Source organism: Amblyomma mixtum, chromosome 10 (assembly GCF_055824585.1).
Source record: "Amblyomma mixtum isolate Tamu chromosome 10, ASM5582458v1, whole genome shotgun sequence".
Classification (NCBI taxonomy): domain Eukaryota; kingdom Metazoa; phylum Arthropoda; class Arachnida; order Ixodida; family Ixodidae; genus Amblyomma; species Amblyomma mixtum.
The window spans coordinates 162974993-162998656 of NC_143021.1; the positions used below are offsets into that span (position 1 = coordinate 162974993).

Below are 23664 nucleotides of genomic sequence, written 5' to 3' on the forward strand. Positions count from 1 at the left end.
TCACCAATTTAGGCACTCTTTCACATGTATGGCCAGGTTGCTTCCTGTAGCATGATGCAGCGTTCTGCCGAGTTCCCTGAGGCGCTCGTTCAAGCACTGCCCTATCCGCCCTATGTAAATTTTTCCACAAGAGGTAGAGATAGAATACACTACCCCCACAGCACACTTTGTATACTTAGTTTGGTGCTTTGTTTTGCAGGCAAGTTCTCACACGGAGCCGGAGGTGCGGAGACAGTCTGTTTCTTCTTCTCCTGGTCCTGCGTCCGTTTTCTTTGGCTTTTCTCAGTTGGGTAAAGAGTGCTCGCAATGTTAGATGTTATTCTAGTCGGCTGTAATACTAACTTGAGAGAGCCCGAATGTAGAGCGCAGGTGTAAAAATTGGTTGGCCTCGGACGTAAATGATGTCAGGTGAGGTGGCTCCAAGTTCTGTGTAATATTGGGGAAATTAAAATCGCACAGAAGAAATGCAGGTGCAGTGGGAAAACATGTACGAACTACGTTTGTTGCATCATGAAGGTAGTTTGAGGTATTTGTGTGCTCTGTAGTGCGCCGATGGCTTACTGCCCATATTTAAATCCCACATGCTAACCGTAAAAAATTCCCTACAGATCATAGCGATCATACAGCGGCCTTTGTTACAGTATTTCACATCCGAGATGCTTCAGATGACCTCGGAGAAGAGGCTGCGGTTGTTCGGGTACTCGACTACCGCAGACGATTTAGCTTGCTGATCATAAAGCACTGCTTCCCTCATGTCAAACAACAGGATTGCGCCTTTGCGCTACTGGTTTGGTTGGTTTAATGGGGTTTAACGTCCCAAAGCGACTCAGGCTATGAGGGACGCCATCGTGAAGGGGTCCGGAAATTCGACCACCTGGTGTTCTTTAACGTGCACTGACATCGCACAGTACACGGGCCTCTAGAATTTCGCCTCCTTTGAAATTCAGCAGCCGCAGCCGGATCGAGCAGGGTGAGCAGCCGAGCGCCGTAACCAGTGAGTCACCGAGGCGGCGCTTTGCTGCTACTGTAGAGAGACATACGGCACTGTGATGGGTGGAATTCTGGTGTATTTGTTACTTCCATCAGCTCCTCCACATTAGTCGGCTTATTGTCTAAAATATTCCAAATCTGATCTGTTATTTCCCGGTGCCAGAGGTTGATGCGGAGGTCAGCTGTTCACTGAGATGAAGTTGATGCGGCAGTTGTGTGCATTGGGAAAGATTCGCCGTGGTGTTGCCTCCACCAGGACACCCCCGGCGTTGGGCGTCGATGGAAGATGACAGTCCGACCGCCTTTGTTTTCGCCAGCAGCATGGATGAACTCCACGCCCCCCACAGTCTGTGCACAAGGGTCTACTCGGTCGCAGCCGCCGCGTCGCCGTCCGAGCGGCCCGCGGCGCTCCACCGGCGCGGAGGCTCGTCGGACGCCGCCGCCAGTGCCGTGGCCGAGGAGACAGTGGTGTACTCGAGGAAGAGGCAGGCGGCGGTCTCCTGTCTCCGCTCGCCCTCCTCGGGAAGGGGGAGGCCCAGCCGGCGGGCGCGGCTGTACTCGCGGCACGCTTGGAAGTTCCGCAGGAAGCTACGGTTCACGCGGGTCCCCGGGTGCACGAACGAGCAGCTCTGCTCCAGCGATGGTTGCTCGGCTGGACTGTCCGCTGGAACTACCTCCAGCAAAGAAGGCGACCGTCCTTGCACCCGCTGTCTCCATCTGCACGTTGCGTAGCGTGCGAAAAAAATACGCATGTAAATACCGTGTTCCTTTGATTTCTCTACAGTTTTTGTCTACCTTTTTCAAAAATCCGGTCCCGTAACGTCCTCGTCTAATCACCGGGCTATATCCCTCACATGTACCCGTTGCAAAATTCTTGAGCATATCTTGCTAAAATTCCTTACAGAACATACCCAGACCAACATCATTCATCATAACCAGCATGGCTTCAGAGCAGGATCGTCCACTGGTACCCAACTAGCAGAAATTTTTATGACCTGGCGGAGGGAGTCGACTACCAAAGACAAACAGATATAATTTTCCTCTATTACTCGGGTAACGGAGTGGATTCCAAGAGAAGGCAAGCGTAGCAGGGGGCGGCAGAAAGTTATGTGGGCGGATGAGACTGAGAAATTTGCGGGAATATGGTGGCCGCAACTTGCGATGACAGGGTTAATTGGAGAGACATGGAAGAGGCCTTTGCCCTGCAGTGCGCGTAGTCAGGCTGATGTTGATTAATGGTGATGATTACTCGAAGGGTTTGGCCGTGTGACACATGTCCAACCTATCACCAATCTAAACAAGATACTTGGCGATGGTCCCGTTACGTGGGGGACAGCCAGCTACTTATAAGAACACCGACAATGTGTGCTATACAATGGCAATGCCTCTGATATTGTTCCGGTCATTTCTGGCGTTCCGCGGGGCTCTGTGCTAGCACTATTTATATTTATTTGATATATAAACGACATAACATATCATGTGGATGTAAAGGTGCGTCTATTCGTGGATGACTGCCTTCTATATAAAAAATAAACACTTAAGCTGAGCCGGATAAGGCTAAACACAGCTTTAAGCAAGAACATAGAGTGCTGCAATGCATGGAAAATGATGATCGATCCCTAGTAGCACAAAATGGCGCCAGAACTTTGTGCCAATGACACCAATGTTTCATAATGCCGTACAACATGCTCTAACGTTGCAGCAACGTGCCCATAAATTGGCCACAATGACACTATCTACTAACATTGAAGCCACGTGCTCAGAAATTGCTTAGCATAACATACCATCTGCCATCGTTGGTACAGCATCGAGAAGCAACGTTGAGGCATTATAGCCTGATGAACGTTATTATAGTGTTTGAACCATAACAATTAAGCAGCATTGCAAATATACTCCAAACACAGGGTTCCAGAATTTTTCCTACTGTTGTTAGAGTAAATATTTTTTTTACTAGCAGTACTCTGCAACGAAACCTCTTTTATTGCGCCTGCTATAGATTGCGCGCACGGCCCCATTATTTGTTCTCGATTGTTCTTGATAAAACTGTTCTTGATTAACGCCTCTTATATTTTTCAATGCCTGTCAGATCAGCCTAACGAGTAAAGCCTTTCCTGCCATATCACCTTCCTTCCCTGCTCGCTGGCTCTCCTTCCTATTCGGGGTGAGGCAGGTGCTGTGTGGTCCCACCGGATTGTTCTACGTCGCGGAGCCCACAGGAAGCGAGGGGCAGTGCCGCAGTCCGAGTGAAGTAACGCCGGGCAGCTAGAGTCAGTGGATTTTTTCGGTGACTCGATGGGCTGCCGCCGCAGCAGGCCACGCAGTGGATGACCGCTGAACGAAGCGTCCACGCTGCTCCCATTGGAAGGCTGATGACCTAACAGGCATTACAAATATCGGAGCCATTAGCTCACTGCGATGTCGGGTGGCGAAAAGAGGCTCCTCAGCTACTCTCTTATTCAAACTTAGGGCACAGTGCACGAAGGACAGCACTAAGGCAGAGACAAACACAGTGCTGACTTGCGACTAAAAGGCTTTATTGCTCGAACGCAATAAAAGGCGAAAAGGAGCACAATCAACAGATACAGCAGCATCAGTGATGATTGTCAAAAAAAGACACAACAAAACAAAAGCACACAATCGCACCCTACACTAGCGTACTTAACTGTTAAGATAGTCAATTTCTTCTTGTGTTAGCGCGAAGGAAGGCTTGCTGACGCAATTTCACGCGGCAGCAGTGGACGGCAGCGAAGACACGTCGTAACGATTTCCACATTTGTTCGCAGAAAGCCGCTGAGACCCCGCACAAGCCGAAGGATTATCATCTGTGCAGCACGCCGCTGACACTGGAAGCAGCATCTGATCGTCGTATTCGATCGCCGCCTACCGATCTTCCCATCGATACCAGTAGACAGACCACGTGACAGCAAGTTGGCTACAAAAGGACGTACGCTACGGATGTGCCAACATTCACGCGGCAGCAGTGGACGGCAGCGAAGACACGTCGTAACGATTTCCACATTTGTTCACAGAAAGCCGCTGAGACCCCGCACAAGCCGAAGGATTATCATCTGTGCAGCACGCCGCTGACACTGGAAGCAGCATCAGATCGTCGTATTCGATCGCCGCCTACCGATCTTCCCATCGATACCAGTAGACAGACCACGAGACAGCAAGTTGGCTACAAAAGGACGTACGCTACGGATGTGCCAACATTCACGCGGCAGCAGTGGACGGCAGCGAAGACACGTCGTAATGATTTCCACATTTGTTCACAGAAAGCCGCTGAGACCCCGCACAAGCCGAAGGATTATCATCTCTGCAGCACGCCGCTGACACTGGAAGCAGCATCAGATCGTCGTATCCGATCGCCGCCTACCGATCTTCCCATCGATACCAGTAGACAGACCACGTGACAGAAAGTTGGCTACAAAAGGACGTACGCTACGGATGTGCCAACATTCACGCGGCAGCAGTGGACGGCAGCGAAGACACGTGGTAACGATTTCCACATTTGTTCGCAGGTTGGTGATACCTTCTTAACCTTTTTCTCTTAAAACCACAAACTTATTTTGTCCACTGCTGCCACCGTGAAGTGTTTGTTAGATCTTTCGTTGCGATGCCGAATGAAAATGAAAAAGAGTGTTTGACATGTCACGGTTCGTTGCCTGATGATGGAATGTACATAACATGCACTACTTGCGATTACTCGTATCATCTAGGCAAATGCTCTGGGGTGAAGGTAACCACCTTCCGTACTAAGAGTGACTCATTGAAGTCTAATTGGAGCTGTCCAACATGTGAACTTGGGCAGAAAAGGTCTAGTAACGCCCCCATATCATTGGAAGACTCAAACATTGAGAAGCAGTTGAAGGAGCTAGATGAAAAAGTTACCCTTATCCTGCCCCTCGTGGCCAAAGTTGACAATTTGACGCAGATACTGAAAACAGTCAATGATATTGAAGCCTCGATACAGCTGCTTTCTGACAAGTATGATACAATTTTGAATACGTTAGACAAGCAGGACACCCACATTGCAGCATTAGAAAGTAGGATCGATGATATTGAGTCAGGTGCATCACCGAGCACGGACGAAATCAAGCTACAGGTAAATGCACTAGAACAATATAGCCGCAGACAAAACATGGAAGTTCACGGAGTCGCAGAAAAGAAACACGAGGACCTCCTAAAAAAATGAATGATCTGGCCTGAAAACTTGAACTACCACAGCTCGAAAACTGTAGCCTTGAAGCACCTCATAGGTTACCAGCACGAAAGGGAAAGAAGTCTATCGTTCTTGCTCGGTTTGCATCCCTTCGACTTAAGGAAGAGTGGATGCGGAAGCGCTCGTGCCTTGAAGAAGAAGCACCAGACGTAAAATTCATGGACAACCTGACCCCTTTCAATAAGCGTCTTCGTTGGCTAACAAACGGAAAAGGCAGAGAAAGAAACTATCGGTATGTCTGGCAAAAAAATGGTCACATCTTTGCGCGGAAAATCGAGGGCGCGAGCGCGATCCGCATCCGCGATGAAAGTGACCTTGATAAGATGACGTGATGTGCAGTTGCGGTTGTGAAATCACACTGCAAATGACTGTTACGATGGATAACAGTCTTTATCATGATGCCAACTCTCTGAGATGTATCAAACTTGCAAAATTAAAATCTGGTTGTTTTTCCTTTTATCATTTGAATGTATGTAGCTTCAGAAACAAAGAAGAAGTGGATGCTTTTTGTCGTCTAGAGCATGAATTTGATGTACTGGCATTCACTGAAACGTCGTATACTGATTTGAGCGATGTTGTCAGCTTTCCTGGTTATAGGTGTGAAGCGCTGTTTAGAAAGACTAAAAATGGAGGTGGTGTAGCTTTATATATAAAAAGCAGCATTCCTTATCAGCTACTCCCGCAGTGCACAAGTTTAAACCCTTCCTATGAATCACTTTTCATTGAGACGAATACATTTATTTTTGGCGTAATCTATCGGCCGCCTTCTGCACCCCTTCAAGAGTTTAATTTTCTCGATCCTTTGTTAGAGGGCTTTTCGTTTCAAGGTAAACCTGTGGTAGTAATGGGTGATTTAAATATTAACCTACTTCAACAGTCACATTCTGTCAGTGAATTTGTTAACATGATATCTGCCAATGGTTTCTCTAACATAATTACAGCACCCACGCGCATCACAGGATCCAGCGAAACACTTATTGATCTTTGCCTAACAAATAGCGATATTCCCAATACAACAGCAGGTGTACTTTTGAGCGACATTAGTGACCACCTGTCAACTTTCTGCTTTATAGCAAGGTCAAGTAAACAGAACATCGAAGAAATTGATGCGGCAAAGAATTTCCGCGTTATAAGCCAAACAAAAATTGAACATTTTCGCCAGCTCGTTTCTTCAGTCGACTGGAGTAGGCTCCTATGCGAGGAAGGCCCTAATATTTTGTACAATGCATTCTTAGACAAAATAATAGAGTAGTATGAACGTGCTTTCCCAATGGCCACAATGGCAAAATCCAGAAAAGGAAGGAAGCCTTGGATCACACGAGATCTGCTTAGACGAATCAAGGCAGGAAATAGACTCTTCAACCAGTTTGTGAAGTCCAAAGATTTGACAGTTTTGAAAGAGTACAAAAAAATTAGAAATAAATTAGGTGCAGACATAAAAAATCTAGAATTCAGTACTACGCTAGAAAATTCTCTGACATGCACTTTGATCCTCAGAGAACCTGGCGTACTGTAAAAGATCTTCTGCAGAAATCCGGAAAAGGAAATGTACCAATTCAAATGACAATTGAAGGAACCATTCTTAATGGTAAAGCTGTTGCAAATGAGTTCAACAGACATTTTTTTGGAATTTGGAGCTTTTTCTGCTGAAACACCCAGAAATTTTGAAGAATACCTGGAATATAATTTGCAGCACAGCCTGTTCTTATATCCCACTACACCTTCAGAGATTAGGGATATAATATTAAGCCTAAAAAAGAATTGTTCGTGTGGTTTTGATGGCATTAAGGTAGCACCAATTAAAGCAATTGCTGACCTTATTGTTGACCTCCTTTGTCATTTAACAAATCAGATCTTGACAACAGGCATTTTCCCCGAAAAAATGGTGGCACGTGTGGCGGTATTGTTTAAAGGCGGTGCTGCCAATTTAATTAGTAACTATAGACCTATATCAGTTCTTCCTTTGTTTTCCAAAATATTAGAGAAATCGAATTATAAATGGATAACAGGTTATCTTAATAAACATCACTTGATTTCTCCTAGCCAGTACGGATTTCAAAAAGATGAAATCAACTGAATCTGCGTTGCTTAGTATTAAAAATGAACTCATTGAAAACATTGAAAATCATTTGTACACATTAGGTGTCTTCTTAGACTTCAGCAAAGCGTTCGATTCAATTAAGCATAATGTACTTCTTAGCAAGTTGCCGTATTATGGAATACGAGGAATCTCACTCAAATTATTAAAAAAACTACCTGTCAGGTCGTTCTCAGTATGTTGCAGTTAATAATGCCATGTCCGATCCGGAGTTTATCAAATTCGGTGTCCCTCAGGGCTCAATCCTTGGACCTACCCTGTTTCTCCTGTATATTAACGACATTGTATCCATCCCACAAACTCCTTCCGTTATCCTTTATGCTGACGATACTAGTGTATTTTTTTCTGCAGAAAATTTAGGTTCCTTAATTCCTCGTGTAAATTTATGGCTTAGAAATCTATCTGACTGGCTTGTTGCAAATGAACTTGCGTTAAATGTTGGCAAAACAAAGTACATTGTTTTTAGTTCTGTTAACAGACCAATTTATATTAGTAATGAAGTGACATTTCAATCGCGACCACTAGAACGAGTTTCAGATATCAAATTTTTAGGCGTCCGGTTTCACGAAAACCTTCGCTGGACCTCTCATGTTCAATTTATTAAACGCAATATTGCACAATGCATTGGTGTGCTTAACAGGTTCCGTCTACTGTTACCTCGTTATTTACGACGTGAGCTGTACTTCAATACCGTTCACTCGCGGCTTCATTACTGTGTGCTTGTATGGGGCACTACTGGTAGGTCAAACATGGAAAGCCTATATTTAATACAGAAGAAAGGTGTCCGCTTCATTGAAAACTTACCGGCACGTGACTCAACATCGTTATATTTTATGCAAAATAGAATCTTGGACATTGGATCCTTGTGTAAGTTGCGTTTGTCAGAGACTGCCTTTTTAGATTTTAAAAGTGATCCACAACTATTCATATCGAAGCATAGGAAGCATGAGTCCCATTACGAGTTTAGGAAAACTGCTTTTATAAAACCTAAATGTAGGACTAATTATGGTAAGCAATTATCCAGTTGGCTTATTCCGAACCTTCTGAATCTTCATCCTGCTTTGTTGGGCCTCATGGAAAACTGTTCTCTGCATGCTTTCCGAAAGCAGGCACAGAATTTTTTCTTGACTTGCCGATAAACTCGACTATGTTTGTAGAAACTGCGGTGCCAGTATATTTACTGTTATGTTTCAGGCGATCCCCTTCATTCCGGTTATCTTTGTTTGTTTTGTCAACGGAACACATTGGTGATTATTCTCTTTACTCAATTACTTTGACTTGTAGCAAGGGTGTGCTTTTCAAATCTAGTTTGGAATCGCACGGTATTCCTGTAGAATTTTGTTGTAATGTTTTCTTTATTATTTTTTTAGGTGTGTGTTTTTTTGCTGTCTTACGATATTCTTAAAGAATTTTGCTGAAATTCTTTTTCATGTCCACACTGTGCTGTATGAATGCAGGGTGCTTAGGGCCTAGTCAGGTGACCTCATGTGTCAACTTTAGTCCTCTTCACCTAGACAATTGTATTTTGTCTGAATTTCAATAAATTTCAAATTCAAATTGTCAAGACCCCGGTGAATTAAAAGAGCTTCAAGGATTTCCCGCGTACGTTGGTCCTTATGTTTATGCAGTATTGTTATACATGGTGTTTATACAATAAAGCCTTTAAGTCGCAAGTCAGCGCTGTGTTTGTCTCCGCCTTAGTCCCGTCCTTCATGCGCTGTGCCTTCAGTTTGAACAATGTACCGACTAGCCGAGACAAATACCTTACTACTGTCTTATATAGGAACACTACAGTACAGCGTGTTCCGTATTTACCTGTCTGGGTTTTAAAAAATTCTCCTGCACAAACCAATGGCCTATTTTTGCTCAAGCACAGAAAGTAGAGTAGCTTGTGACAGTCTGCGTTTCTTCGATAAATAATTCAACATCGGAACTTGCCTGGACTGCCCGGAAACGGTAAAATACTGCAGTCGTCTGCGCGCAGAATTTTTAACCGAGGCGACTGTGACAGCCGAATGGAAAGGTCGCGCCATCTGGCGCACAGCGAGACAATCAATATCCCTGCCCGGAGCTGGGATATGTCTCGAACAATGCAGATGGCGCAGCCTGTCAAATTTGCTCCTCCGCTCGCCTAGACGAAAATTCTCCGCGCAGACGACTGTAGTTTTTCGCCGATTCCAGACAATTCAGGCAAGTTCCGAAGTTTAAATTATTTACTGAAAAATGCAGACTATCATAAGCTACCCTACGGTCTGTGCTTGAACTCAAATAGGCAAGTAGTTTGCGCAGGATAATTTTTTACAGTTGAGTTTAGTTGAGTTTAATGGCGCATAAGCGACTAAGGCTATCATGCGCGAAGCTCCGGGTATAGAAAATTCTTCTAAATAGATGTTATACAAAAGTCTAAATGAACGGTGGTGTAAAGGGCCTAAAAAGTTAATTCATGCAACCTATTAAAAATATGACAAAATTTTAGAACAGACTTATGGTAAATGCTTTAAAAAGGGTTGGCAACCTGAGCAGCCATCCTTGGCTGTGCAAGGATCTCGAGGTCCCCAACCGACGTAATAGTGACCTCAGCCGTCTTCTTGCGACGGGAGGGTGGCTGAGGTGCGTCAATAGATTGTTAAGCACGGGGTAGGAATTTAGAGTTTTTCTAGTACATTGGCTTCTTTTAAAAAGTTAAAAAAACTTGAGTTATCAACAAGAGCTTCTTCACCTAAAATCAATGACAGATGAAAAGGGATGTGTTGGTTGTAAAATGGCATAAAAAACTTGTTTCTGAGTGTTTCAAGCTCTATGTATGAGATTAAAATATGAGTTACTGTGAGTTCATCTCCGCATTTTTCACAGGTAGGTTTGTCTTGTTTTGTTAGTAGAAAGTTGTGGGTAAGCTGCGTGTGTCCAATACGTAAACGACATAAAATAACTTCAAAAAAGCGTTCCTGATGTGTGCATGATTTCCATTCTCCTAATATTGGTTTTATTAAGTGTAGCTTGTTATTTATCTTACTAGTCCATGTGCTCTGCCATTTGTTCCTCAGTCTGCTCTGAACTAGCTTCATGCAATCATTATGTGGCATGCTTATTTTCTGTATTTCCTTGTTGTGGGCTTGAGCAGCGCATGCGTCCGCTCTCGCGTTACCATCAATTCCAACATCGCTTGGAACCCAACATAATTTTATGGTATGCCCTTGAGTTACGATCCTTGTTATGTTATGTAAGACCTACCCTATTGTTGGCATGACTGCATTTCTGGACTGTAGTGCTTTCAGTACACTGAGGGAGTCTGTGTAGATAGTACTGTTTTCGATGTTCTTGCTTATTATTTTCTCCGTAGCAAGAAACACAGCATAACACTCGGCTGTAAAAACTGATGCACACTGAGGAAGCCTTACTATTTTCTCCCAGTTCCCTTGCTCTACTGTACTTCTAACACAACCTGTAGTTTTCGATCCGTCTGTGTAGAACTCAGTGTAGCTATTGTATTTTTCCTTTAGTGTAAGGAACTCTTGGATGATGTGTTCTGCTGGAGTTTGTCTCTTGTTGAACTGTGTAAGACTTATATCACAGACCTACGGAAAACTGTATCAGGGGCCAAATGCGTCGCAACGTTCTGCAACATTTGGTAATGTTTCTGATAAGTCAAGTTCTCGGCAGATCTCCTCAAACCGCATTAGCAAAGGCCTGGTTGCTTGGGGCTTATTTGTAAATATTATTCGAGAAGGGCATGTTGTGATGATTGAATAACACACATGTTTTGTTCTCGACCTAATGCTAAGAATGTATGAACACGAAAGTGGTTTTCTTCTATCTTCTAGTGATGGCTCATTTGCTTCAACATGAAGGCTCATTACCGGAGACGTTCTGTATGCTCCACGAGAAAGGCAGACACCTAGATTATGATTAACACTTCTTTTTGGGCGAGTTGGTGCATACTTGATTTGAAGAAAATAGCGCCAGAACGTGCAAACCACGAAAAGACAAGGACGAGACACAAAGCGCTAACTCACAACTAATTTTATTGAAACCAGGCGGCGCCTTTATATGGCGAAGTTTCACTGAAAAAGAAGGAGGACCTTTCCTGCCCTCCTCCTTCTTTTTTAGTGAAACTTCGCCATATAAAGGCGCTGCCTGGTTTCAATAAAATTAGTTGTGAGTTAGCGCTTCGTGTCTCGTCCTTGTCTTTTCGTGGTTTGCATGCTCTGGCGCTATTTTCTTCAAACCTAGATTATGAACTGGATCTAACCTTTTTAGATAAGGGAGTAATTACTCATTGGCATTCACCCAAGCGCAGCCATACGGCTACAAAGGAAAGCTAAACAGCTTTCTCAGAAACTTCGTAGTTAAAGAAAAATTCGTCCTGGTCCGGGGTTCGAACCCGGAACCACCGCCACACCGGAGCAGTCGCTCTACCAATTGAGCTAACCGGGACGGCAAGCTTATGGTAGGGCGAGAGCGAATTGATCAGTAACTCGAAGTGGGAAGAGTGTTTTTGTAATAAGGGAGTAATTACTCATTGGCATTCACCCAAGCGCAGCCATACGGCTACAAAGGAAAGCTATACAGCTTTCTCAGAAACTTCGTAGTTAAAGAAAAATTCGTCCTGGTCCGGGGTTCGAACCCGGAACCACCGCCACACCGGAGCAGTCGCTCTACCAATTGAGCTAACCGGGACGGCAAGCTTATGGTAGGGCGAGAGCGAATTGATCAGTAACTCGAAGTGGGAAGAGTGAAGAGAGTAATTACTCCCTTATTACAAATCTACTCCACCTTGGGTGATTCCCCTAAACATTTGACCAACCTTTTTAGATATGAAGGCCTTGCCGAGCTGTACACTATACTCCCATAATCTAGACATGAGCGCACTACAGAACGGTAGATATGAAGTAGGCATGCTCTGTCCGATCCCTAGCGTTTCGTTGAGAGTACTTTAAGGATATTAATTGCACGGGAGGCTTTTACTTTCAAGTTGTTTATGTGCGGCAGAAATGTCAGCGCAGATGACTGGACAGTTTTCACCGACTCTAAAGCAGCCCTTCAAGGCCTACAAACTGCACTACGCCGTAGGTCACACGAACAACTCGTTGCCGAAATCCGCAAGCTCTACCATGACGCCACATTGAAAGGACATAACATAATTTTCCAGTGGCTGCCGGGCCACTGCGGCATTCATGGCAATCACCAGGCTGATGAAGCTGCCCGTTCTGCCCACAATGATGGAATCCCCGTTAATATCCCCGTAACGAGAGCTGACGCAGCGTGTGGGCTTCGTTCTTTGAGGCTGGAGCTCACACTTTCAGCGTGGAACTCTGGTGAGTTGTGCAACCGTCGCCTCAGGACTTTGGACCCTGGACTGCGCCTCCGTCTTCCGTGTAATGTAGCGCGTCGTGAAGCAACACTACTGTGTCGTCTATGGCTCGGTGTTGCCTTCACGAATAAGTATGCTTTCCGGATCGCGATGGCCGACAGCCCTTCTTGTGTGAACTGCGCCTGTGATGAGACAATCACCCATATCTTGTGTGAGTGCCCTGCCTTTGTAGCCGAAAGACATAAGCTGCGATGTGCTTTGGACCGCCTGGACCCTCGCCCTTTCACAGAGGCCAAGATCCTCGGTCCGTGGCCACAACAGTCAACTGCCATCAAGGCTTACAAGGCACTCTTTCGCTTTTTGAGAGCGACTGCCTTAATTGACAGACTGTGATTATTTCCCGTTACTTCTCTCTTTCCTCTTTAATTCCCCTCATTCCCTTCCCCTGTGCAGGGTAGCCAACCGGAATCCTTTCTGGTTAACATCCCTGCCTTTCCCTCTCTCTCTCTCTCTCTCTCTCAGTTTTTTATCAAATGTTATTCCTAAAATTTTATGTTCTTGCTTTACCGGTAGTGTGGCTCCATTCAGGTGTAAGTTCGGATCGATCGGCAAGGCTCTTTTAAGCGAGAAAGCAACAGCCACTGTTTTCTGTGGAGAGATCTTGAACCCATTTTGTCTGCCCAGATTGCTAGCTTGTTTAATGTGAGTTGTACCTGCCTCTCACACGTTGACAGGCTGGAGGACGTTCAAGCAATCTGAAGGTCGTCGACATACACGGAATACATAATGGAGTTGGGAATTATTTTCACTATGGCATTCCTTTTCACAACATAAAGAGTGGTACTTAGGAAACAGCCCAGCGGTACCCCATTCTCCTGGACAAAGCTCTTCGAAAGGGTTGCACCCAAGCGCACCTGAATAGACCGGTCTGACAGGAAATCCTTCAGGCTGTTCAACATCCTACCCCGGATACCAAGATCTGCTAAGTCGCGTAGAATGCCATATCTCCATGTGGTATCGTATGCCTTCTCCATGTCAAAGAAGACTGCCAGACAGTGTTGTTGATGTATGAACGCCTCTCGAACTGTGTTTTCTAAGCGGACAAGATGGTCAGTTGTCGAACATCCTTTCTTAAATCCGCACTGGTGGATGTCAAGGAGTTCGCGTGATTCAATAATGAGCATGATCCTATAACGTTGAGCACACTTTCAAATGGTTTTGCTATACAACTTGTAAGAGCTATGGGCCTATAACTATTAGGGGAGGTGGGTGGCTTTCCAGGTTTTAAGAACGGTACGATAACTGTTTTTTTCCAAGCCTGCGGCATCTTTCCGGGCATCCATACCTTGTTGAATAATTGCGAAAGTGCCCCTACAGCAGCTTCGGAGAGGTGGGCAAGCATTTCATAATGTACACCATCCGGGCCAGGTGCTCTGTTTACCGGAGGACAGTAAGTTTTGGATCTCCTGAATTGTGAATATTAAGGCGGAAGCCTTTAATGTCTCATCGTTGTAAGCAGAAGTTGTCGACAGAAATGTCACGCTTTTCAATTGGTCGAAACGGTCGTGACGTCACAGTGCGCGAATTTCAAACGGGGCCAATTGTACTTTGGCTAGTAACCATGCAACCAACTGAAGGGATCGTATGGTGATGCTCCAAGTAAGTGGGACTGAGTTTAGTTGACTGCTGAATTACCCAATTAGCCTAATTAACTTTCCTAGTCAGGCCATATAACTAAATAAAACCGAGGAGGAAATTGGTCGGGCTCGGGAATCGAACCGCAGTCTTCGGAGTGCGAGACGAGCATGCTATCCACTTCGCCATGCCAGCTCGATGGTTTGGAATGAACAAAGGCGAGTCTAGTGAATACGATGTCTTCGCTCACTCCCATCCTCCTCCCTTCCCTTCCGGCGAGGTTTAGGTATCCACCGAGATATGACAGACAGATACATTTCCTTTCCTCAAAAACCGACGAGAGAGGCGTGGAACCGAATGGGCGATGGCGTTCTATGGACTCCCTGGCAGCGTTGCAACACGCTGTCGCGTTCCACTATCAGAAGCGAAGCTTAACATCTTAACCACACATCAGTGACCGCACTTTAGCTCAAAAAAGTGCACCCCTGAATTTCGACGGGTGTGCACCGAGGTATGTGAGACAGTTACTGCGTAATTTCCTTTCCACAAATACAATTTTCATTTTCTTCATTACGGGCCCTCTTTGTCGTTCTTCTTTCACTCCCACTTCCTCCCTTCCTCTACGGTGCGGTTCAGGTGTCCACCGAGATGACAGAGAATTACTGCGCCATTTCCTTTCCTCAAAAAGCGTTGCATCAAAAGGCAAGGGCATCGCGCCAAGTAGTAGTTGTAGTAGAAAACTTTTATTGAGATCTTTTAAGAGATTCGCGGATTCGAAGCCTCCGTCGTCTTTCGTGGCGCCGGCGACTTGAGGCTTCTCTTCAGCAAGGTTGGGCCCCTAGTCCAGGGCTCCACTGAGTCGCGCTGCATTAGTAGCGTGCCGCACTAAGGCCCTTTGGGCCGCGAGCTCGCTGCTGGTGAGCCGGCTCTCCCATTGCTCCGCACTCGGGAATTCGTGTTGGTGGAATGCTTTATTTCGTTCGCACTCCCATGTGATGTGGTATAGTGTGGGTGTGTCGCCGCACCAGGGGCAGTTTGCTCTGTATTGTGTTGGTGACATCTTGTTATAGATGTACAAGTTGGGGAAGGAGTTTGTTTGTAGCCTACGCCAGCCGACTGCTTCCTCCCTCGTGAGGGCTTTGTGTGGTGGTGGGTACTTGAATCTAGTCCCCCTGTATAGTTGTAATGTCTCTGTGTATCCCCCTCGCATGCTAGTAGCTGAAGCTCCAGAACATCTGACATGCCTGCTCGGTATGTAAGCCCTCGAGCTAGGCTGTCTGCTCTTTCGTTCCCCGCTACGCCTGCGTGGCCTGGGACCCAGATTATGTGTTGTATGGATGGCTTCTCAGCAGAGGCTGCTGCCCCACTGATTATCCTGAGGGCCATGCTGCTAATTCTGCCCTTCGTATAGTTTTTACACGTGTCTTTCGAGTCTGTTAAGATATTTAGGGATCGGCCTTTCCTATAGCCTTCTGCTACCGCCAGCGCGACGGCAATTTCCTCGGCCTCCGTTATGCCCACGACCTCCACTGAGGCGCATGTGGCCATGACTCCTGTGCTATTAACCACCACCGTAGCGGCTAAGCGCTTCCCTGCATGTACGTACATGGAGGCGTCCGTATAGACTGTGTTCTCTGATCGGCCTAGCCTCCTTTCTATATGCTCGGCCCTTGCTTTTCGTCTGTCCTCGTGTAGGTTAGGATCCATGTTTTTAGGCAGGGGTCCTACACTAAAGGTCTTTCTAAGGTCGTCCGGTACGTCCGCGTATCTGTCTACCAGTCCGCACGTGTTCCGACCCAACCTTCTCAGGAGCGCCCTTCCCGTAGAGGAGCCTCTGAGTCTGATGAGTTGTGCCCCCAATTGAGCCTCGGCAAGCTCATCGAAGGTATTGCTGATTCCGAGTTGGAGTAGCTTCTCGTTTGATGCGTTTCTGGGCAGGTGTAGAGCAATCTTGTATGCCTTTCTGAGAATACAGTCGGCTTGCTCTCGCTCCGCCTTTGTTGTTGCGTGGTAGGGCAAGGAGAACATAACTCTGCTAACGATTAGGCTGTTGACGAGTTTGAAGGGTATCTTCTTCTTTCATCCCGTACCTTCTCTGAGAGACTCTACTGATCATTCTGCCAACCTGCTCCGCGGCTCTTCTCAGCAGGCTGATGGTATGGCTGCATTTTCGGCTGCTCTGCAGCCACATGCCTAGGATTCGTACCATGTTCTGTTCTTGGAGCAGTAGCCCCTCTAGAACTACTTCCAGCGAGGCTTTGGTAGGATTTCTTCCGATCCTGATGATTTCCGACTTCTCCGTCGAACATCTCAGGCCTCTCTCCCTGACGTAGGTCTCTACGCAGGTCGCAGCTTCTTGTAGTCTGTCTTGCTTCTCCCCTAACGATCCTTGGGTGACCCACACCGTGATGTCGTCGGCATACATCGCGTGTTGGATGCCCGGGATTTCCTTGAGTAGTCTTGCTAGCCCGATCATCGCCATATTGAACAGGACGGGCGATATCACGGAGCCTTGGGGTGTTCCTTTGCAAGGCGTGGTGAAGACGTCGCTTCTCAGCTCGCCTAGTCCCACGGTCGCTGTTCTGTCGCTCAGGAAGGCCCTGATGTAGTCGTGGGTTCTTCCCCCGCAGTTGGTGTTGTTGTGCCTTCCATGATGGCGGCGTGGCTCACGTTGTCGAAGGCTCCCTTTATGTCGAGGGCCATGACAACGTTTTCGCCACTTCTCGGCATTTTCTCGAGTACTTCCTCCTTGAGTTGGAGTAGTACGTCCTGCGTAGACAGGTGGGCTCTGAACCCGTACATGCTGTCTGGGTACAGTTGGTTCTTCTCTAGGTGCGACTGGATCCTTTTTGTGATTACTTTCTCGTACATCTTGCCCAGGCACGACGTGAGGGAGATCGGCCTGAGGTTCTCGACCTGGAGTTTCTTGCCTGGCTTCGGGATCATTACCACTACCGCGTGTTTCCACTCGGCCGGCACTGTTCCTTCTTGCCAGAGCTTGTTGAAGTAGGCTGTGAGCTGATCTATGGCTCCATCGCTGAGGTTTCTTATGAGCGAGTTCTTGATTCTGTCCGCCCCCGCTGCTGTGTTTTTTGTTGCCGACCTGATCGCCTCGACGACTTCCTCTCTCGTTATGGGCCGATCCATGGTTGGATTCTCTTCGCCCTGGTACTCTTCTTGGTAGCTTTCGACCTGGTCTCTGCCGTAGCATTTGACCCGGACTTCCTCGAGTAGCTGTTCGTCCGTGCCCGTGTACTGGTGCACCAGCCTCTGAATCGATTTGCCGCTTTCTGATTTGTTCTTGCTCGGGTCCATGAGGGACTTGAGGATCTGCCACGTCCTGGCCGTGCTGAGGGTGCCGTTCAGCGCGTTGCTGAATTGCTGCCATCCTTGCCTAGCCAGCTGCGTTGCATACTCCTCCACCTGTTTAGTTATTTCGGCTATTTTAATCTTTAGCTTCCTATTGAACTTCTGTCTTTTCCAATGCTTGGTGAGCCCGCGTCTCGCCTCCCATAGCTTGAGGAGCCGCTTGTCCACCTCCGGAGTTTGTTCGGTTCTATCCACCTCTTTAGTATAGAGTTCTTGGATCTGTCTGAGTTGCTGGCTCCACTCCTCCGCAGATACAATGTCGCCCTTGATCTGCTTGCAGTGTGCTCTGAAGGCGTCCCAGTCCGTTAGGCGGACCTTGCCTATTTTCCGCTTGATATTGTTTGCGGTTGTGCTGATCCTTATTATGTGGTGGTCGCTTCCAAGGTTCTCGAGCAGGTTCTCCCATTCTGCTTGTCTGGCGCCCCTTACGAAGGTTAAGTCAGGGCACGTGTCTGGACTGACGCTGTTCCCCTGTCTAGTTGGGTGGTGTTCGTCGGTTAGCAATTCGCACTCTGCCTGTTCTGCTGCAGCGCAAATGCCGCGTCCCTTCTTGTCGTCTTTATTGTAGCCCCACCTCGGGCTCTTGGCGTTGAAATCACCTGCTATTACTGGGGTGTTGTTCCCCGCTAACTTTTTCGCCTCCGTAAAGAGCCTAATAAAGTCCCCATCTTTCTGTCTGGGAGGGCTGTATAGGTTTATAATATAAGTGCTTTTAGATCGTGCTTTCTTCTTGGGGATTATCTCCGTGATCACGTGTTCGATCCGGGTGTCCTCTATTTCGTTATGTGCTATGGCTACTACTTGTTTGCTAATGAGAGTTGCCGTACGGCCATTTTCCTGACACGTGTAGCCCCTAAGCGTAGGGGTGCGGTTTGTTTCCTGTAGCATAATTACGTCTGGTGGGGTTCCTCTGGCATAGATGAATTGCTGCAGAAGGCCTTGTTTTTGCCTGTACCCCCTGCAGTTCCACTGCCACATCTCTAATTGTTGGAGGCGTTCTGCCATGATGGGTTACCATTGTTTGCGTTGGGGGTTTCTGTGCCGAACCTGCGTTCGTTAAGTAGTCTGTCTCTAGCATCATTGGTTATTCTCTGTGTGTTTTGGCTCTTCATGTGCGTCCTGACATTCTGTTCTAACAGGGCAAACTTTTGTTGTCCCTGCTGCATTTCGCTTTTTAACTGCTGCATCTGCTCTTGCATCTGCCTCTGCATGTTCATCATGAAGGTTTTAAGCTCATCGTTGGAGGTCCCTCCCTCGTGGTGTTTTGCCCCGTCTCCATCGCCCTAGGCGGTGGGGTCTGAGTCCTAGGCGGTGGATAGCCTGTCCTCGATTCACGTAGTTCTCTGATAACCTCGCTTAGCTGCTTCCTAAGCTGCTCAAGTTCACGTTTAAGTGTCTTATTTTCCTCCGCTAGCTGTTTCTCGCGTGCGGTTTGTGTGTTGTTTGTGTTCGAGTGCGGAGCAAAGATTGATTTGGGAGGGCCGTCTCCCCAGCTCACCTTAACGCCGCCGCTCTTCTTCTTTTGCTGTTGCTGCCCTTGCGTCTGCTTCTGCTGTTGCTTGCCGTTGCCGCCCAAGGGTGGGAAGGACTCGTCCCTTTCGGATCCCCGGCTCTGGCTCCGGTTCCGGCTGCCGCCGCGGCTGCTCCGGCCCGACTCCTGACTCTCGTCACGAAACCATCTTGGTTTTCGTCCCCGGCTGCGGCCCCGGCTACGGCGTTGCTGCTGCAGGGGGCCCCACCGCAGCTCGCTCGCCGACTTGAGTCGCTGTTTGCAGTCTCTCGTGCCCGCCACGTGGTCGCCGCCACACAGCAGGCATTTGGGTGTGCATTGGTGGTCTGCTGCCGGGTTCTGGAGTCCGCACTGTCTGCAGGCCCTAGTCTCCGGATTCGGGCAGACGTCCATTCGGTGCCCCTGTTGGCCGCAGGTGTAGCATACCTGCCTCGTGGGCCGGTACGGGTAGCACCAAAATTCTCCGCTGTGGTAGAGAACTTGCTTCGGGAGGGTGGGGCCGTCGAAGGTGATGACGGCCGTGCTGGATCTCCCGAGCATTCTGGCTGTTAGGATCTTCACGCCTTGCGTGCGAACTCTGATGCTTGCCTTGAGTTCCTCGGTCGAAGTCTCCGGATCCACGGAGTGGATCCGGAGACTTGATCACCCCGCGTAGCGTGCCTTCCGGCGCCGCCACGTGTGCGTTTACGGCGTAGTTCTTGCCTCCGAAGCTCAGCTGCTTGATGCGCATAATCTTCTTGGCCGCTTCTTCGTTGCTGGTGCTCACAATTATGATGTTCGATCCATTGCGCAGCCAAACGGGCGGTGGCGTTCCGTGGACTGCCTGGCCGCGCCACAACACGCTGTCGCGTTCCACTCCTAAAGGCGAAGCTTAAGCGTCATTAATTAGCAGTTAATTAGTATTCAGGCATTAATCAGCAATTAACCATTAATTAGTGATCTGGCGTCACTTAGTAATTAGTACTCAATTATATGTGACGCCACTAGTGCCACAGAAGAAGTCAAAGTGGTGCGGAAAACGCTTTCGCCTCTACGCACTTTAGACAAAGTGCCCCTGAATTTTTTGTATTGTGTTTCGTTTGTACTGCCAGTAGTTGGAAGTTTCTGCTTTTCAGTTGTGTTTTTGTGTTTTAAGAATGACTGTGTGTAGTGTGAAGAGCTTGAAACGTCAGAGAAATGTTGTCCTATTATGTCAGCCTGTTCATCTATACTTATTTGTGTTCCAGGGCCTGTTAGAAATGGTACTGTAAAGGGAGAAAATTTGCCGTGTAATTTACGCACCTGTCCCCACATCTTTTTTGATGTAATTGAACTATTGATGGATGAAACATATCTCTGCCATGAGACTTTCTCAGCACTGCAACGAACGTACCGAGCTTTAGCTCTCGCCTTTTTAAAATTTAAGAGGTTCTCATGTGTCGGATACCTTCGAAACTTACCCCAAGCTCTATTTTGCTGTTTTTTTTTGCTTCCTTGCATTCTTTTGTCCACCACACTTTGCGATTTTGTTACACCACTCCTGAAGACTGCGGAATAGCTGACTGTGCGGCAGTTACAATACAATTTGTGAACAATTCGTTTATCTGGTCTATGCTTAAATTTCTAAAACTATATTTTCTAAGGTGACTTTTGCTCTAAAAAGTTCCCAGTCTGCTAAATGCAGCTTCCAGCGTCGCGGCTTTGTTGGGATTATTTCTGGTGAGGAAGTTAAAGTGATTAGTATAGGCAGGTGGTCACTGCCATATGAGTTGCCAATGACATCCCATTTCAAATCTTTAAAAACAGGTGAGATAAATGACAAATCTAAAAAGGTCATTTTCCCCGAGGTAGGGGAGCAGTAGGTGGCTTTTCCTGTATTTAAAAGACATACATTGTTTGTGAGGATAAAATCTTCGATTATTTGACCCACAGAGCTGGCTTCCCCAAAAAGGGGAGTGAGCGTTGAAGTCCCCAACTACTAGATACGATTTAATTCTTGTAAATCGTGGACTGTTAACGTAAAATGTGGAGGAATATATACAGAACAGATAGAAATTGTTTTATGGCTGACGACACTGACCGCAACGGCTTCAAGTTTTGTTTTGAGTTTGATTTCTCGAGCAGGAACGCCGCTTTGTGCGATAATCGCGACGCCTCCAGAGAGTCTATTTGCCTGCTCACGATCGCGTCTAAAAGTTTTATAATGCTTCAGGATGTTCATATGTAGTGAACCTAGATTGGTTTCCTGGAGACATAAGGCTACGGGTGATATTGACCGTAAAATATTTTTTATGTCATCGTAATTTCTCAATATTCCTCTACAGTTCCACTGAACTAGAAAAGCCATGTTTATGTTTTGGGGTAGGAACGACGAGGGGTTTACTTATGTTCTGGGGCCGTTATGGTGGTCCTGCCTTTTTTCCGCTCAAGAGAGCTGTTCCGCTGCTGTAAAGCAGGCGGGCTGGGAGTTTGATCCATCACCTCGCAAGAGGTGCCGGATGACCGCGGAGACGCCGCGGGTGTGTGGGTGTCAGGCTTCCCCCGACGGGGGAAAGTCCTGCGGGATGCTGACCCGTGGGCCGGCACTCCCTGGCTTGGAGTTGGCAGAGCAGCCTTCGCTGTCTCTGCCTGGGGCGTGAATGGCCCTGCCACAGGCGCGGTGGAAGTGGCCGCGGCAGGTGCCGGAGTGCTGTGTGGTGCTACGCCCCTGCGCACCACATCAGCGAAGTTTGGTTTCGCTGTGAAGGAGAATGTGTTGTTAAGTGCAAAACGCCTTCGGGCTTCTTTGAATGAAATGTTTTCTTTGGTCTTTATTCTAATAATTTCTTTCTCCTTTTTCCAGGACGGACACGCCCTGGAGTACGCAGCGTGGTCTCCTTCGCAGTTTGCGCAGCGTAGTGCTGCGTCGCATTCCTCAGACTGGTGGTCCTTTGAAGCGCCTTTCGCGCAAGTTTTGCGGCCGCGGCAGTTCTGTGAGCCATGGCCAAACGTCTGACAGTTAAAACAGCGGCGGGGATTGGGTACTTAGTGCCTGACGTTGACTTTCAAGTATCCGACATCCATTGTTTGGGGCAAGCTGCTGGTGTTAAATGTGAGGACCATGTGTTTGGTGTCTATTTCCTTGCTATCCTTGCGAATTTTGATCCTGTGGACCTCAATTACATGTTGTTCGGATATTCCTTGAAGCATTTCAGTTTCTGTTTGGTGGATAAAGTCAGCCTCCGAGATCACGCATTTGACTGTGTTGAGGGATCGGTGGGGAGTTACAGAGACAGAGATGTCCCCTATGGAGAGAGAGTTTGAGAGTTTTGAGCACTGGATGCTCTCGCGTAGTACAAGGAGTAGGTCGCCACTGCCCATTTTTGATGCCTTGTAGCCAGGCCCTAAGGTATCTGTTAAGCATTTGGTGACAAGAAAAGGGGATATGATTGGCGCTTGTTTTTCTTCACAGTTGTTGTGTATTACGTGAAACTTGGTGAATGACGGTTTCTTTTTCGCGAAAAAGTCTGTTGATTCGTTCCGCCCTCTTTTGAGAGGGCGATCAGGTTTGGAAAGGGGGGGAGCCATAAAAAATTTAGTTTCTTCGGTCATGGTGCCAGCCACCCACCATGGAGTTCAACAAGGGGACGCGACAGGAACTTGAAAGCAAATCCTGCCCACGCCAACTGTACACCCCAACTATAACCAAATATGGCGTAACACAGGTTGGTTGGCCACACAATGTTAACCCTCGCCGACAGGAAAAAAGGAAAAAACCAAGAAGGGAGGAGGATACAGGAAAGTTGTAAGAAAGGAGATAGGACAGTGAAAGATAGAAAGGAGAACAGGAAAAGGCGACTGCCGATTTCCCCCGGTCGGGTCAGGCCGGAGGTGCCGTCTACAGGAAGCTGGGGCCAAAGTGGTGTGTTGCCTCCGCCGAGGGGCCTTAAGGGTCCAAACGCTCGGCATCGGCTCAACTACCAGGATCTTCTTTTCCCCGGACACGGAGAAGCCACGCACGGCTAAGCGCGGATGCTCGGGTCCGTGGTGACGCATGCTCACCATCATCCCCCTGCGGGGATGTCCCTGCGGATGCTCGGGATACCCCGTGGTGTCGCCACTCACCAACGTCTGCATGCTGCAGACGCCCCCCTGCAGGGAAATTTTTTACAACCCAGAGAGATAAATACGGAACATTCTGTATAAGGGTCCTGTTGGATGGCGCCTTGTATGGTTTCGCGCACTGAGCGTTTGCTTCACCTCGTTGTGCATCTCTTCGCGAGCGACGACCAAAGCCCTCCTCCCGGGACTCCAGTGCCTCACCTGTGGCAGCCGTAGAGCGCGCCCAGCAGCAGCAGCGTCACCAGCAGCGTGGCCGACGGCGCAGCGGCAAGCACCATGCTCAGGGCTCCGGGGTCGCTGTGAGACGCGACGACGCATCGCGCGTCGGGCGTCACCACGTACGGCACGGGGCAGACGCACACGGAGTCGACGCACCGCGTGTGTGGATCACTGAGCCGGCACTGGGCAGAGCTGACGCACGCCTCGAACAGTGTCCGGGCGCCATCCAT

The 23664-nt window shown here is 47.8% G+C and overlaps 1 protein-coding gene and 1 pseudogene across 1 annotated transcript; both read right to left on the reverse strand.

Moving 5' to 3' along the window:
* Positions 1-1352: 1352 nt before the first annotated feature.
* Positions 1353-23664, reverse strand: LOC149327567 (uncharacterized). Its single transcript, XM_089564914.1, has 2 exons — positions 23417-23664; positions 1353-1707 (listed from the first exon to the last, which is right to left on the reverse strand). The coding sequence occupies exons 1-2, from the start codon at positions 23662-23664 to the stop codon at positions 1353-1355; spliced, it is 603 nt and encodes a 200-aa protein (XP_089421040.1).
* On the reverse strand, positions 21494-22681 carry LOC149327568 (uncharacterized; annotated as a pseudogene).